This window comes from Amphibalanus amphitrite, unplaced genomic scaffold (genome assembly GCF_019059575.1).
Source record: "Amphibalanus amphitrite isolate SeventyFive unplaced genomic scaffold, NRLGWU_Aamphi_draft 001119F_arrow, whole genome shotgun sequence".
NCBI classification, from domain to species: domain Eukaryota; kingdom Metazoa; phylum Arthropoda; class Thecostraca; order Balanomorpha; family Balanidae; genus Amphibalanus; species Amphibalanus amphitrite.
In genome coordinates, this window is record NW_024882613.1 from 122,155 (window position 1) to 139,239 (window position 17,085).

The 17,085-nt window shown below is 48.7% G+C and overlaps 1 protein-coding gene across 1 annotated transcript; it reads right to left on the reverse strand.

The window, feature by feature from the left end:
* Positions 1-1,003: 1,003 nt before the first annotated feature.
* On the reverse strand, positions 1,004-15,592 carry LOC122370290 (serine protease 44-like). Its single transcript, XM_043345758.1, has 5 exons — positions 14,473-15,592; positions 3,925-4,055; positions 3,260-3,350; positions 2,670-2,847; positions 1,004-2,240 (listed from the first exon to the last, which is right to left on the reverse strand). The coding sequence occupies exons 1-5, from the start codon at positions 15,172-15,174 to the stop codon at positions 1,870-1,872; spliced, it is 1,473 nt and encodes a 490-aa protein (XP_043201693.1). The 5' UTR covers positions 15,175-15,592; the 3' UTR covers positions 1,004-1,869.
* Between the last annotated feature and the right edge of the window lie 1,493 nt (positions 15,593-17,085).

Sequence of the window (17,085 nt, forward strand, 5' to 3'; positions counted from 1 at the left end):
GCGGAGCCCTTTTAGTGAAATGACGGAACGGTTGAGGCCAACGTCACATCTCAACCATTTGGTCTCAGATAAAATTGATATTGCTCTGAAGCAGCGTTCTTTAGCCGTTCCGCCGCAACTAGTGCCATCTTCAGCGCCTTGTTCTAACTTGACAACAATACTTGGTGGTTAACCAAGGGACCAGGACTCCGAACTCCCAGATATATTTTTGGTTGTGTCGTAAAGCGTTCCTCGGATGTTCCTTGGCCTCTCGGCCGTAGCTGGCGTCATCTATAGCACCCTGAGCTGACTTGGAAACGATGCTCAGCGCCCAACCAAGGGGACCAGGCTAGGTGGCGCTACCGTCACACCTGATCGAGCCGCCGCGCTGGCAGGTCGGGAGCATTGACGATGTCCATTGCCCGTAATGACGGGGTTACTGGAGGAAATTTATCATGACTATCCCACCTGTCTAAAGAGACAAAAACATCTCTTGGTCATTGGTCGTGGCTCTCTTGAGTCAAAAGTTGTTGCCGAAAAACCTTTTTTGTGAAAACGGCTATTTTTACAGTTTTTGCCCTATGGAGGCTAAACCGTTGACCTGAGGCCAAATCTGAGGGCATTATTCAGAAAGGCATGTAAAAGGGCTATCGAATGCGCTATTCTGCAGCGCTCTAGCTCTATTGGTTCCCGAGTTAGCCATTGGCAGTTTCCAAAATTATTGAAATGGACTAAATTTGACCTTTGATGATCTCTGGTGACCTGACCTTTGACCTGAACTAAAAATAACTGTTTCCATGTTTCCGCGTTTCCTTGAAGTGTTTCCGACATTATTATTCTTGACGTTCTTTCGATTGCCGCTTACCGCGGGTCGCTACGTGTCCCAGGAGCCGAGTTAGAGGGGGGGGGGGGCGTGCCCCCCCCCCCAGCACGACACGGAAAACACAGGCAACCAGCACGGCGCGGGTTAAATGCGGCTAGTCTTTTTTCTACCTTTTATCTCCATAGCTCCAAAACAGAACAGCTTGGAACTTATATTTTATTGACGTTATTTAGATACCTATTTCTTTCTTTATAAAAACATCAATTTTCCCCGGTTTTCCGAAGAATAATTGACACAAGCATATGCAGTAGAAACACAAAAGCAATTAAGAACAAATCCTGCAAAGTTGGCTCATCATCTATCCACACTGAAAGGCAGCCGGCACGCTACCGCTTTCTTTCTAAAATTACAATCCAGAAGCGTCGCTAATCATCAACCAAAATGCTAAGATCTTTCACCGGACTATCGTTGATATAACATATTCGTACCTAAGCGTTACCCACAGTTTCTGTACATTGACGGCGCAGCCGTATTTCAATACAATGGTAACTGTAGCGAGAAAAGCGGTAAGCGCACTCTGGTCTTCAAGACCAGAATCATGCGATCTATAATGGAAGATGTTCTACAGGATCAAACCTACTTTACCTAGTTTATGTTGTAAATGAACCAATGTGAAACACATTACCAACATAGGCACCAAATACATCAGACTACAGACCCTCTTTCCCTCTATCTCTCACTCCCTCTCTCTTTCTATCTCACTTCCTTCACCTCTCCTAACCAACATTTCTAGAACTAATCGCCGGTCTGCCGTCTAACGCCCGGGCCCGAGCCACCCTATTCTCACTTCGTGACAATCTCGTGAAACATATTTCAACCCACAAATCCGAGTCGAACACAGGCAAACGTCTATCCCTACACATCGACATCTTCAATCTTCATCCACAAAACATACCCAACATTTTAATCTTGAATCAAACCTCAGTATCAGCGCCATTGGCACTCTGCTCTCTCATCGACATCTATCATTTTCTCACACATAATCCTAAACTCTCACCCCTTCTCTTTTAAACCTGGTTGAACGGACCGAACGCCGACTCAATGTAGCCAAAGTAATCGGTTACCTGGAAATCAATCCACCTATAGAACTCAGTCACACTCGTATACACCCCTGGCTTCTGCTGACTTTGACATCCAACTCCCCAGGCCACCACCCCACGTAGTTGGTGCTCGCGGCGGGTCAGGTCAGGACAGGTCAGCGGTGAGCCGGCGCGGTCCTCTCCGAGGTCACAGGTCACGTCTGAGGTGGTGCACTGGAAGCTCGGGTGAAGCTGGAAGAAGGGCCCTTTGCGTGTCCCGCGAAGTACACGTTGACAGTCGGTGTAGGGGAGGGGAGCCTGGTCGGCCTCCCGGAGACGAAGGTCGAATTGTGATGAGCCTTTGAGAAGGAGAGGGGGTGGTTATTTGGCATCGGTATAGTAAATTATCGCTGGGATTATAAAAAATATCAAATTTTGTTGCGCAATAGAATCGCCATTATGCTATTATCCATGCACTGCAAACCTTATGAAACAGACGATGCAACAAAAATTTTAAGCTTTTTATGATGCTACGTCAAATGATACTAGTGCAAATCGAAGCAGTAAAGAGAAACACAAGCCTTAAATCGTTACACACAAGATGCAGGCATGTTCTTGATGTTTAGTGAGAGCGATCATTTATATTGGATCGATGCATCTGTATTTTGTATACTCACTAATGAAGGGAGCTTAGGAAATTTGATTCGAAACAAAATAAGGACATTGCTGAGAGGTCAGTTCTATATGATGACGCGCCTCTCTTTCCATTTGCAGCTACAGATACTGACCTGTCTGCCTGAGCCCGTAGCTGTGAATGCTGCAGTCCCTCAGGTCGGTGCCCTCTTGCCTCACACAGATCGTATCCAAGCCAGGTCGCAGGGGCGCCGGTTCCCTCAGGAACAGCAGAGCCAGGTCGTTGTACTTTTGCTCCCGACTGTAGTTGGCGTGGATGATAACGTCCTTTACCTGTTGGAGATAAGGGGAGAGAAGAGAAATGGTCAGTGTTACTTGGCAATGGTCAATGACAGGCTACAGGGTCATTTTTGGCATAACAGCATATGATTTTCTATGCTCCTCAGTTGTATTCGTGAATCATTGATTGCTGCAGAGTGAAAGTAATTGGTTTCACTGCCTGGTTTACATTGAACGGTAACTTTATAATACCATTTTTTTGTCCCGTAAAATAACATGGTATGTTTATGTGATATTTTTTTAAGGATTATGCAGCCATAATAAAACTATCAACAAAAACAGTAAACAATAACTAAAAATGTTTATAAAATCATCTGTTTTGCTTATTAGTTACTTTTTCTCGATTGCACGCGCATTTTTCGATGTTCATGCGTTAGGGAAACGTTCATAAGCTAAAGAACCTTACCGCTATTTCCACCGGTGGGTATATCTCCTCGTAGGACAGAATATCCTTTTCTCCCAGTCGAACGACCAGTGAGTCCTTGTTCTCTTCAAATCTGCCGGAAAAAGGTAATCACGTTATTGCATGCGAAGGTCAGATCGATGTATTATGGGCTATCAATGAGAACGGCACAACGATGAATAAATGAGAGCTGCTAAAGCAGCCGAGTCGCTACAATAGGGACGAACCTTGGGCGGCGCACATATGGACAGCATCTTGGCGATTGTTGCTTATTACATTCCTCAGTTTATTCCATTATTCAACTGTCTTGGCATTGAGAGCTTAGGTATGGAGCTCTGGTCTCTGAGCTTAGAGCTTTATGAGCTACTATTAGCTCCAGTGGTGTCTATCGAGCCATGAGCTTAAGGCGTTATGAGCTTTTATAAGCTCCAGTAATGTCTATCGGAGCTATGCCCTAAGCCCCATGAGACACTGAGCTCCAGTATTGTGCCCTGAGCCCTTAGCGTCCTAAGCCATATGAACTCCAGTAAAGTAGGTATATTGAGCTCTGTGCTCTGAGCCTTATGTTATGTGCTATTATAAGCTCCAGTAAAGTCTTGTGAGCTCCGTTCATAAAACACTATGAGCTACTATGAGCTCCAATATTGAGCTCTGAGCTCTAATCCCACCTCTGGACGCAGCGTGCCGCGGTCAGCACGACCTGTTCGTTGATCAGCGACCCTCCACAGACGAAGATGTAGCCGTTCGGCACCTTCTCCAACAGCGCTGCCATCCACGGTGCGTTCGAGTCGCGAACAGACTACAGGGTAGAGAGGGAGGGGTTGTTAGCCGGGGTAAACAGAGGTCATACGAGTGACCAGACAAATTTGTCACACGAATGGAGGGGGCTGAAACGACTAGCTTGAAGTTGCATCAAAATCATGAAGCCGTAAGGGCATGAACTATTTTTCCCTGTTTGTTAACAGGTGCAGAAGCAAATTATACACACGTCACATCAGAGCGGACAGGTATGGTTTAGACATATTGAAATCCCTCAGAAATTATCAATTATAAAACTACAGCGAAGTGTCTCAAAACGGCGAGCTCGAGTAGATGTCATTTCCCTTTTGATTCCTTGGCAGCCACCTGGCGGCCAACGCTTGAAATAATGATTCACAGGTGGCGTCTAAGCGCTGCACCACGAAATCCAGAGAAAACGGCCCGGGTATGGACGACCGCGTTCAAGGGCGGCTCTCTGCAGATTGGCCCGAGTTCGACGGCAGATGTACCGTGAAGGACAGCGGTAGAAGGGATCCAGTCAGATGAAAAACGAGATTTGATCCGTTAGTTACGTTCGAGCTCGTAAAAACCGATGATAAATGTTCATGACATGCCAATATGTTCTTGAAATATTATATACGGGTGACGTGTTCGCTTCCGTGGTTTTCTCTGAGTTTTACAGAGGACAGCATTCGGTATCCAGGTACTGATATAATCGAAAATATTGGTGGCTGTAATTTATAGGCAACGAAACAAACATAACTATCAAAAGAGGAGTTAAAACTGAATCCCATACAAATCAGGGTCAGTGCTACTGAAACGGACGAAACAGGACCGAATATATCCGCATACACACTAATACCAGTAAAACGCCTTTTGGCCGAAGAACGAGCGAGCGAGATAGTGAGCCCTGCACGTGCGGAAGGGCGAGAGGGTGCTTCCAACGGGCTTGCGCAAAGCACCCTTCTAACCGGTCGCTAGCGGTGTGCCAAATTTGAACGCAATCGGCCCAGCCGTTCCTGAGATCTGGAAGCGGCATTCTGCACGTGCGCACGTGCAAACGGGGTCCAAAATGACTTTTGCACGGCACCCTACTAACTGGTCCCCAGCCGTGTACCAAGTTTGACCGCAATCGGCCCAGCCGTTCTCGAGATCTGGAAACGCCCCCTGCACGTGCGCACGTGCAGTAGCACCCTAACCGTAACACATGGGAATGCATTGCCTGGTGGGTGCCTACCTGTATGCCAAGTTTCAGCGAAATCGCCCCAGTAATTACCGAGTTACTGAAATGGGAACAAATTTGGCACCTCTTATTGTTGTATTTTGCACGTGCACTGGGGGTGACCCACATGCTTCGAGAGTATCCTATTTTGGGTAGAAGGGATGCTGCTACCCTACAAAAATTACCGAAAGTCAATCGCCCAAGCGGCTGCTGAGATATGAGCCTCTCAAAATCACTACTTTTGCAAAACAGCTTGAACACCCTTGACTTTTCACGTGGCATGTGCCACGACGGTCACTGAGATGTATCAAAAGTAGTCAATTACGGGGTAGAAGAGATGGGGCTACCCCCCCAAAAAAAACTCAGGCCAATCGGTCCAGCGGTTGCTGAGATATAAGCCTCTCAAAAGCGTTACAGGCCGGGCCGGGCCGGGCCGGGCCGCTCATACTGAGATTTTTCCGTTATATTGAAAAGACTCACTTCGCTCGCTGCGCTCGTTCGCTCGTAATCAATTGCATACTACTGAAAATTCAGCTACAGCTAAACCACTGAGTCAGCTTAATGCCTGGTTGCCCTACTGCCCATTTATTCCACAGTCAACTCCGACAAAATATGCCAAATGGCAGACGCACGTCTAATCGCCATTCAGCACACACCAAACCGTGCAAACGAGTCCACACTGAACCGATAATAATCCATCCCCATTCACCAATCTCCCGCACATGTTTAAAAACAAAGGAAGCCTCCAGGCCCCCAATTGACAAATAATCGACCCGGTGAATGCTGGCGACCTCCGTACCTGACAAACACAGAAGGCAGCTATTGTTGACCAAACAAATAGCCAATGCTGTCAATATGGTGGGCATTGTCAACAGTCGATATTGTCGACGTCGACACAGACCAGTGGCTAGTGCAGACAGCGTGACCGACACAGAAAATGAACGGTTCAGCATTGTTCGGTACCGCCGGATGACGGCTAGCAGTCAGGTCGAAGGTAGCAGACAAAATACGGGTAGCAGACAGGACACAAGTATGCAGACAGAACACGGGTAGCAGCAGCAAGGATATGACTATCCGTTATCAGTCCGGGCGCGCGCGCTATACAGGCGACCCCCAGGCGCTCCTCCGTTTTTCGTATCGTTTGTGGAGAAATTTCGTGTACAGGCTGTGAAATTTGGCATCGGAGTGCTCGTAATCTCCTTCTGCATCTTTGTGGCCACTCTCCAGAACTGTAAGTCCAAGAATTATTCGCATATCTCTCTGTCAAGCCGTGGTCTGCGAGAGGGCAGCTAACGCCCGAAGTCATATTTGAAAACTACTTTCCGATGCTTGCCTACGACCAACCGACTCAAGTTTTGCGGTTTTCTTCACTGTATGTATTCGTGAAAACAGATCAACTCTACCTCTACTCAGTCGGAAGTTCTGCTCGATTTTCCCGGTACTACTTTCTGTCGGACGTGGACTGCGCGCGGATGAACTCGACCTCAGCTCCCCCACCCGCCCCCATGGATGCCGGTACCACCAGCGGAGGGGACGGGACTCGGGCCGGCTAATGTCAACATGGCCGGCGCCCGGGAGGCGACGGAGGCCCGCTGCCGCCGGCCCGCTCACCGCGGGTGTCGTGGTGGACGGCGGGCCAGACGCGCCAGGGGAGGAGGAGGGGGCTGCGGCTATCAGCCGGCCGCCTCGGACGCTGGGGTTCTACCCCGCCGTGTAGAGCGTCCACAAACCCATGTCAGGACTAACACCAAGTATGACCGGGAACAGCTGCTGGCAGTCCGCAGACTGCTCTGCTGGGACGACGCGACTAGTGACGTCACCGAGAGGATCAGGGTCAGCCTACCCCCTCGTCTGTCTCACCTGATCCGCCGTACCAGAGCTCACGCACACCAATCAATCAGTGTCGTATGTGGGTCCGGCCGGCAGCACCGCGCGACGACCCGCGCACCAGAGGAGCCCAGTCACAGAACCCTCACCCAACCGGCCCGACTCACCATCTCGGAAACCCGCCGGCTCACAAAGACAGCAAACACCGGTCTTTTGATCGGCGTTTTGAACATTCAAAGCCTGAAGCCAAAACTACTAGAACTCACCGAAGAACTAAACCGTCACGATTTCGACGCCTGCCTCCTGGCCGAGACCTGGCTGCGCCCTTCTACTCCAAATCGACTTCTCGTGATTCCCGGCTACTCTCTCAGCCGAGTCGACCGACCAGACGGCAGCGGCTACGGCGGGGTCGCCGTACTGTCAAAAACGGATATGAAAACTGTGACCATCAAACCGAGCACATCCCCGCACCCCGGCAGTCTCCTGGAAACCCGGTGGATGTTGTTCAAGCTCGAACGAAATCGCCAGTTAATTGTTTGCTCTGTGTACCGGCCGCCCCGACAGACCGATGCCGCTCTGCGAGCTGACTTTTCGGACCTCGAGACGCAGTTACAGCGTGTATTAATTGATTTTCCCAAGATTCCATTTATGATCTGTGGCGATTTAAACTGTGATATGTTGAAGGAGGAGAGTTTTCGTGCGCGTGTACACCTCAGTGACTTTTTATCGAATTATTCTCTTGAGCAGCTTGTAACCGTTCCAACGTACACTTCCGGCTCGTTGCTAGACGTCTGTATGGTTAAAAATAGAGAGCTTGTGCGTGATTGCTCTGCATCCTTTTGCCACTTCAGCCCACACAAACTCCTTCGTGTGTCTATTAACGTTCCGAAACAGCGCAAAAATCCTACAGTTGTTCAATCCCGCTCGATCAACCGTATAGATGTCGATGCCCTGAACTCTGACCTGATGTTTGCCGATTGGGAGGGCGTGTTTAGTGCCACGAACGTAAGTGACCAGTGGGATGCTTTCCTGACCGAATTTCTGCCGATTTTTGACGATCACGCACCTATAAAGAATATTACCATCCGTAATCCTACAGCACCACCAGTTACCCCCGCCACACTTAAAATCATGGATCAACGTCGTACCGCGTTACAGCAGTTCGGTAGAAAGTCGGAGGTTTACAAAGACTTAAACCGAACTGTCCGGGCCGCAGTGCGACGAGACCGACGCGGCGAACTTCACAGAGAGATTAGTGGGCGGGGTCCCAACAAGGTGTGGAAAAGTATTAGGTCGGTTGTGGCTGGTAAGAAAGACGGACCTAGTGTTCAACCTGATGTATCGGCTGACGTTTTAAATTCTTTTTTCGTTTCTGTGGGTCCCCGCGTCGCTACAGAGATCCGTGACCAAAATCCAGTTGTTAAGCAAATTGGCCGTTTGCCGCGTGTCGTAACCGGTAGATTTAAGCCCAGACCTATCTCTCTCGGTGAACTCGGTCACACCGTTTTCAATATGCGCAATTCTGCCGCCTGTGCGTCTGATGGCGTCTGCATTCGCATGCTGAAAACTGCTTTCCCATCTATCGGTGACGTTATCCTTCACATCATTAACACTTGCATCTCAAGGTCCGATATCCCCTTTCATTGGAAACACTCTATAGTTCACCCCATCTTCAAGTCTGGAAACCCATCTGATCCCACTAATTTCCGACCTATCTCCTTAGTACCTGTCATTATGAAGGTGGTCGAGCGAGTCATTCACAAACAGCTCTATCGCTATCTCTCCCAAAACCATCTTCTGGCCAATACCCAGCACGGTTTCCGACCCCGGCACTCAACTGAGACAGCACTTCTGTCCGTCAGTGACCAAATCCTGGCCGCCACCGATAGGGGGGATGTCTCTATGCTATGCCTTATTGATTTAAGCAAATGTTTTGATGTCATCAACCATGAGTTATTACTCGCTAAATTGGCAATGCACGGCATAGAGACATCCTGGTTCGCCGCTTATCTCCAGGGTCACACACAGAGTGTGTCATTGAAGGACGAGTCCGGTCGCCGGGTATTATCACAACCTCTCCCCAACTCTATGGGCGTCTTTCAAGGCTCGGCACTCGGTCCCTTACTCTTCACGGTATTTTCCAATGATCTATCACTTTATTCTGAGGATGCAGCAGTCTTCCAGTACGCTGATGATACTCAATTGTTGGTGAGTGGCCCTTTAAACGACCTTAGGGGACTCATCTCGCGCTTGGAAGCGTCACTGGCGTCTCTCGACCATTGGTTCAGTGCAAATGCTCTTAAAGTAAACACTGCTAAAACTCAGCTCATGGTTTTCGGCAGTCGGCAAAATTTGAGAAGCATACCTGCTTTCACCGTTTCTTTTCGCGACACCAAGCTAGTGCCATGCAAGCAGGTGGGCAACCTGGGCGTTATCTTCGACGGCACCCTGTCCTGGGACGCGCATGTGTCCGAGCTCAGTCGCCGATGCACGGGTCTCCTAATTGGCCTCTCCCATGTCCGCCACTACCTCCCCGACGGTGTCACCAAGACACTAGTGGTGGCTCTCGTCATGTCACGGATCCAGTACTGTCTCTCCGTATTTGGTAATGGTAGCCAAAAGAACTTCGATCGCATTCAGAAAATTCTTAACTTTGCCGCTAGAGTCATTTTCGGTCGCCGTAAATTTGATCATGTCTCCCATCTCCGGGACCAACTCGGCTGGATGGCACCTAAAACAATGGCTGAATACCATACCCTTATCACGGCGCACAAGGCCATCCAGAGAGGTGAACCCGAGGAGATCGCGACCCTATTTTCCAAAAATTCCCAAACACGAGCAAGGTCTACTCGCCAAGACCACCTTTTCCACTTACCGCGACCCCGACTAGAGACCGGAAAACGTAGATTCGCCTACCGTGCCGCGGCGCTCCTAAATACTCTCCCCCTCGAGCTAACGCAGTTGCCTCCAGCCAGATTTGCCCGTGCTGTAAAAAAGGGGCTTAAGCCTAGCCAGAGTAGCCATAGTAGCTAGCCTCATGACTCTTGGACTATGAAAGGCAAACGAGTCTGTGTGTACATAGTTATGAACGCGGCTTCGTGCTGGTTACACCAAGTATGTGCGTGTTCGGCGTTCGCGTTGTGTATTTCGTATCCGTAAGTGTGTGCGTTTTCTTGTGTAGGTACCTATTTCTTGTGTTATCTTCAACCAGCTCGGACTCGGAGTGTAATCGCCACGCCGATTGTGGATTGCTCTTGATTGTCAATACATACATACATACATACATACAGTCCCGTCAGGCTAGGTCTATGATGTCATGACATGACTACAATGCGGCTAGGGGCTAGCTAGCAGCCAGAAAGGGTAGCACGGCCAACACGGTGCTACTCGTTCAGAGAACGTCCAGCTCAGGCGAGAACACCGAACGACGCCATAACCACGTCGTCAAAAGCATGCGATCTTCGCACTGCCAGAGCTTGGCCCTAGCACGGCCAGCGACGAGCCAACAACACGTCGTGGTGTGTGTTGCCCAACGGCAGGGATTGCAAATGCGGCCTGGCACCGTTCGTTTGTTAGTCAATGCTGCCGCGAAGACGGGTCAACGTACCGCCTCGACCGTCATCAAAATTGTGTCACACCTTTCTAAAAGCCTTCGTGATGGCTGATAACATTTAGAGACTGCTGGACAATGCAGAAAAATAAGTGGCTCACCGTAAACAAAACATCAAAACATCCTCTCTTCTTAGAAGACAATCTAGACCAGACTAGTACATCGTAGAAGTCTTGTGTTCAACTACCATGACCCTACGCAACACGTTAAACAACATACTACGCAACATGAGCCCTCAGCCCTTCAGCCCCTCATCAGACATGCCCTGTACTGTCTGAGAGCCAGGCCAGGCGGTGGAACAAAGGCAAACGTCGGACATCGTCCAGTCAAGATGGCCTTGTTTGTCAGGTAGAGAGAGGCCAGGCGGCACCTGCAGAGCGGATGGGGACCGCCCCCCCACCCCCCCCCCCCCACCCCCCCCCCAGACGGAGACGATCCAAGGACAGAAACGCCCCCCCCCCGCTCCCTCTGACGCGTCGCCAAGGCATGCTCTGCAGGCTGGGGAGGGGAGGGGAGGGATAGGGAGGGAGCTGCCCGTCTTGGTGAAAGCGGAAATCCGTAGATCCGTAAGGCGTATGTCGCAAATGTCAGCAGCCGTGTTTCTTCACAGTTTTACACGATAGAGTTCACTAGGGTCATGTCGCTTACAGGAAGAAGTAGGGATGATATGCAAAACATATTCAGTTCAATGCTCTGGAAAGAAAAGCATTGGGAGAGTGAGCTCCGATCATAAAAAGGGTCATTCACTGCAACCACTCGAAGTGAAATGCCTATGATATTTTTACTTTGACTAACAACGTTTACTAACACCACTTTGGCTTTCGTTATTCACCGAACCTTTTGACGGTGGGAAAGGGGTATACCTATATTATCTACTAGATCAATTGATATAACTTCAATGGATGCACTCAACATAGATTGAGTTCTTTCATTCAGGGATTCAATTTCAGACCTTGGGGCTCCATTCAACATAAGTGACAGCAACACATGTTTGATATGTCATCTAGGGCGACCCAGAAACTTTTTCATTCCGTAACTCGTCGTTGAAGTCCACTAAACAAGTCTTAAGGCCTGGCTACACTATGCGTTTTCTGCGTGCGTTTTTGCAGGTTTGCGTGTTTTGCGTAATATCGTTCTAGGAAAAAAAGTTATAAACAATATAATTTTTACTTCGGTTATATACAAAAGCTAATATAACTCTTATGTAACTAAAATTTAAGGTGAAAAACATCACAAAAACGTAATATCGTTCTTTTTTCTAGAACGATATCACGCAAAACACGCAAACACGCAAAAAACGCACGAAGAAAACGCATAGTGTAGCCAGGCCTTTAGCGTCGGAAACAGGTTCACAAGCATCAAGATCAAGGTCGGTCTCGGGTCTAGACTCGCACTCATGGTTTATGGTAGTGTGAATGTGACATGTCTCGACTTCGAGGTTGGCTGCTTTGGTGTAGAAAGTAAAAGTAAATAAACCAGGTTTACAACGAACGATGGTTGGGATGATAATGTATTATTCGATAGAGTGTTATTGTATTGCTCAGTTTCATTAGCAACAACACTTTTCTGTAACATGAAACGAATTAGAAAAAAGACAAAACATGCCTGCTACCGTCGCGAGGTGCATCGAATATTACTTGAAACAAAGGTCAACCGATTATATGAATTATGATCTCAATATTTAACGTCAGGTCAGAGAAGTTCCTTCAATGATCAGGTCAGAGAAGATTTGTATACTTTAAATCTATACCTCAGCCCTTGCCCCAACCCCTATATATGTAGGGGTTTGGGCAAGGGTTGGGGTATGGATCTGGGTACCTTCAAATAGAACAGTAGCGATGAAGGGATTTTGATACAACTGTGTTTATTGTGTTGAGTCGCGTCAAATAACTTTTTTTTGCTTGGAAAAGGTCAACTTTTTTTTGCTTGGAAAAGGTCAGCTTTGACCTTGGCCTCAGGTCAAGTGCTAGACAGAGCTGGACAGGTAGGTCGTTTTTTTTCAGGAACTTCGTGCTATACATCGAAATCCGTCCAGAGGTGCGACCAGCCTCTTAGCCGATGAGGGTCAAGGGCATGTTTTACAGCACGATGCGTTGCTCTCTTAGCCATGGGATTAAGTATGGGGATGGGAAGGCAGAGAAGTGGTTCCAATGTACTTTCAAGAGCAATCGTCCTTGGGTGAATCTCAAGCTAATAAACTAACGGTATCTCTGAGCCACCCAGCGTAAGCTACGATCTTATCGACGTTCGTTGAGTGGCTGGTTTGATGTAATTACGGGGCGACTATGCTTATTTTCGCACTCTGCGTTGATTTGTGTAGGTAACTAAAAAGTTAATTGTTTTCAAAACGGACTTCGCTGAGGAAAACTAAATATTATAACAAAATATTTCGGCTGTATTGATCAGCCTTGTTAACTGGCTTGAAAACAATTAACCTTTTAGAGATTTAACCTGAGGAAAAGAATAATGACGCTTCGGCAACATCTTGTGTTGGTAAGTTAAAATGTCATGACGTCAGATCAATGGCGTCATTACGTCATGCCAGTGACGTTATCATGTCATGCCAATGGCATCTGGTGCTGATCAGAACTGAAAGTATAGTGTCCAAGGTCGTTTGGTGTCCATCATTATCCGCTGTCCCTCCTTTGATCGTTGCACGATAACGACATTCTCCCTTCAATCAATGGTGAGAACTCAGACTGAGAGACATGCTAAGGCTAGCCTTGGATATGATCAGAAAATGCTACCTGCTTGGTGCGTAGGAATGTATACATTGAATATTGCGATAAAACTACACAGTGTACATCGTTATTTGTCGGAGAATATCTTTGTGTCAAATACACATGGTTATTTACTGAGTTAACAGAGTCCAGAGGGTCTTGGCATTCACATTGATCGTTGAATAAAATCAGCTTATCATGTCGATGGATACATCATCGATTCCACATACGTAGCGTTAGGTCTATTTATCATATCATCTGATAGGAATTGCTTGAAATTCCTTACAAAACACGCATGAGCTTAGCCTCCGCGTTTGGAATTGGGAAATTCCATGATCCGGCTTATGGTTCAACAATGAAACGGATGCAGCGTAAACCATTTCAACATGAGTCCAGAAATGTCATTCATCGTAGGCAAAAAGGAATGTATGACAATGTTCGTACATGCCATTAGTTGCATTACATGTATAATGCTTGTAAAGCTAATTAACTTCGTTTGTTAGTTGGTAGGTATCCACGAAAGGAACCGCTCCCACAATGCCCATGTCTGTTGGAGTTGGTTAGCTTAGCCGTCAAAGTGTTTGCCGTTTACGAGACCGTGTTTTTCTTCAACCAACATCTCCGTTATACATCGATTCCGCATCGATGTTCACTCATACCTACATCCGGCTATTTCGCTTACATGCCTAAATGGGTCGAAGCGTTCCATTCTCACAAACATTCTCGTAATCTTGCTCATTTCCGTCTGAGTTACCGTCGATCTGAAGAAGCGTGATCCCATTTCCAAACAATTTCGTCCATTTTTTTCTCGCATGCGCCGACCAGGGGCTTAAACCATACACATGCACATTCTTAAGCCCATACACTTCTCAATCATCTCAACATTTCCCAATCGTCTCATCTTTGCCTAGGGCATTTAAGGCATCCCCTAAATCTATTCCCCTCAACCTAGCATTCCCACCTGAGCCAAGAGAGCCTGAGTAATCCCATTCCCAAACCACTCCCTTATCATTCTCTACGGAGCCAAGCATAATTGACATTCCTTATCCCCATTCCCCAAACCATTCCTCCCTCTCACCTGAGCTGAGCGGGGCTGAGGTGTCATCTGGCCGCACTTTGGCCTGTAGCGGTGCTGCGGAGGACAGCAGACCTTTCCGTCAGGACACTTGCCCTGAGGGGCGTCCAGTTGACCTGTACACGAGGTGGGATGGGTGCACGTGCACTCGCCTCCGAAGGTGGGCCGAAAGCTTTCAACATTTTCAGTGAGTGGTCGGTCGGTGGGGAAGACGATAGGACCTCCTCCTGGCTGACGGTTCGGAGGTCGGTTAGGTCGTCCTGGGTTGGACTGGGGTGGAGGGAAAGACTCGGGAACTTCTGAGCCTGGAGGACGAGGGAATCGGTCAGGGAATCTAGGAGGAGGACGGGGAGCGGCATTGGAAGCTCCAGCTGATGCTGTAGCACCGCCGGGTCCTGCTGAAGCTGTAGCTCCACCAGCTCCTGCAGAAGCGGTAGCCCCATCAGGTCCTGCTGACGCTGTGGCCGATCCTTGCCCTGCCGAAGCGGAAGCTCCAGATGAAGGTTCCCCAGCTGCTGCGGCAGTAGCGGCACCAGCAGCCACCGGTCCTCCTTGAAGCGCCTCAGGAATATTGTCTCCTAACTCCTGTTGTAACGCAGCGAATGGATCCTCATCTGTGATTAGCCACCAGTTTGGAGGTAGCTCTTCTGCTGCGACCAGTGATGCCACCAGAAGGCACGTTACACTCACTGTTACCAGATGCATGGTCGGTCTCTGCGCACCAAACCAGACTCTGAGCACGACTGACCGGGCTGGCCGATCGCGGATCGGGGCGCGGAGGGCAGGGGAGGGGTGGTCCTCTGACGTGACCGGTGCGCGTTTGAGCGCAGAACTGGCCACGCTCTACGGATTCCTGGACAGATAACAACCTCGTGCAGATCCGTAGGCGCGTCCTCACTAGTCACGATTCCACAAATGCGGCACGCTGCACCGGTATCGTCCGTCCGCCTCCGCAGTGCCCTCCGCAGTGTAGTCCGCAGTGCAGTCCGCCTCCACACTAGTCAGTCCGCCTCTGCACACTAGCTGGTCCGTCTCAGAGTTCTGCGCCCAACCGCATCCGCTGTGCCGGTCAGCCTACTACTGGTCTGCCCGGCCGCCCGGCCGCCTGCCCGGCCGCCTGCCCGGCCGGCCGGCCGGCCTCCGCCTCGGGGCTGGAATCCCCGCCTATGACGTCACAAGGTGCGCTGGGATGAGACTGCCTCGGGTCACGGTGTGAACCGGGCGTAACTTCCGCAGTGTGTGTGTGCGTCACCTTTACTGCCGGGTTTTACACGGGGTTTGTGAGACGGTGACGGTGAATGACGATGGTTTGGAATTCAGGCGGTAGTTCTGTCATTGGAATAGGTGGTGATAAATTGTGCGAGTTGATTCATTTCAAGGATGGGCAAGAGATGGGTGTTGTTTTTTCTCTCCATGGTGACGGAGATGTGGTCCCGTGAGACATTTATGAAGAGCCAATAATATAAGTCCCGGAACCAGTAGAACGCACCTGAGAACGTCACGATTGAGGTGTTAAGCTCGAGGGAGGAAGAAGATCGGTCATCCTGAAACGAACGATGCCCCTAATCCATCCGAGAAAAAATATCGTTCGACACGAACACATATATCTTCCTGGCCGAAAAGCCCATGCCACTAAGCTGGGTGTAAATCATGTTGAATACGGGAGCTCGAGGGGTGGGAATTCACGAGCAACATTTTTTTTTTTTAACGAGCGGCTCAGACTAGAGAGAAAGTAACTCACTATCTATCCTGAAACTCGCAACTATCATGCATAAGAATACAAATTTACATTGCATTCAATATGCGTGAAAATTAAAAGAACTTAATACACAAAAAAAATGTGAAAGAAGCTTCACCAAAGAGCGTTTGATGTCTGTATACATCAAGATGTTCGTACATGCAAGATCAGTCAATAGTAACTTCAACCTCTAATATGATCATGCTATGTGTATAAATTTTGAGAGTAACTTATAGTTTATACGTAGTTTTTCACTTAATTTCCACAAGTCTGAAACGACAAGGCTGAAAAATGATCGTTCATGTATTTGTAAAAAATATAAATGCTGAATATTTCAATAAGCTAGTTTACCTAGCAATTAGCGTGCACTCAATTCATTTATATCAACATGTTTATATGAAAACCGGCTCACTTTTTACACATCCTGGTCCAAAGCCAAGCCCTGCCGCCCCCGGCGCCTGCTTCATATCACACATTACAGAGTCATGAGCCGCACGACGCCGCGAACCATGTCAAGGGCAAGGTAAGTCTCCAGATATGAGACGCGCCACTTCTGTCGTATCCGCGCCGCGGCTGCCGTCCCTGCGCCGCTTTGGTCGCACTCGTCATGGCACGGATGTGGCTAGAGTTCTGGGAGAGGAAGAGGGAGGGAGAGAGTAAGGAATGTCCTGAGAGAGGGGTATTCATGACCTTACAGAGATCGATGGACAATCCTTGTGGACAGTTCCAAATGGGAAAACCATGTGGACGATAGCGTCAGAGAGAAAAGATCAGACACGCCTATATCCATAAGGATAGCGGCGAGTGTCCGAAGCAGGACAGCGTATGCATATGATCTCGCTTGGAGCTTGACTACGTAAGATGTAGCACCTATCGTT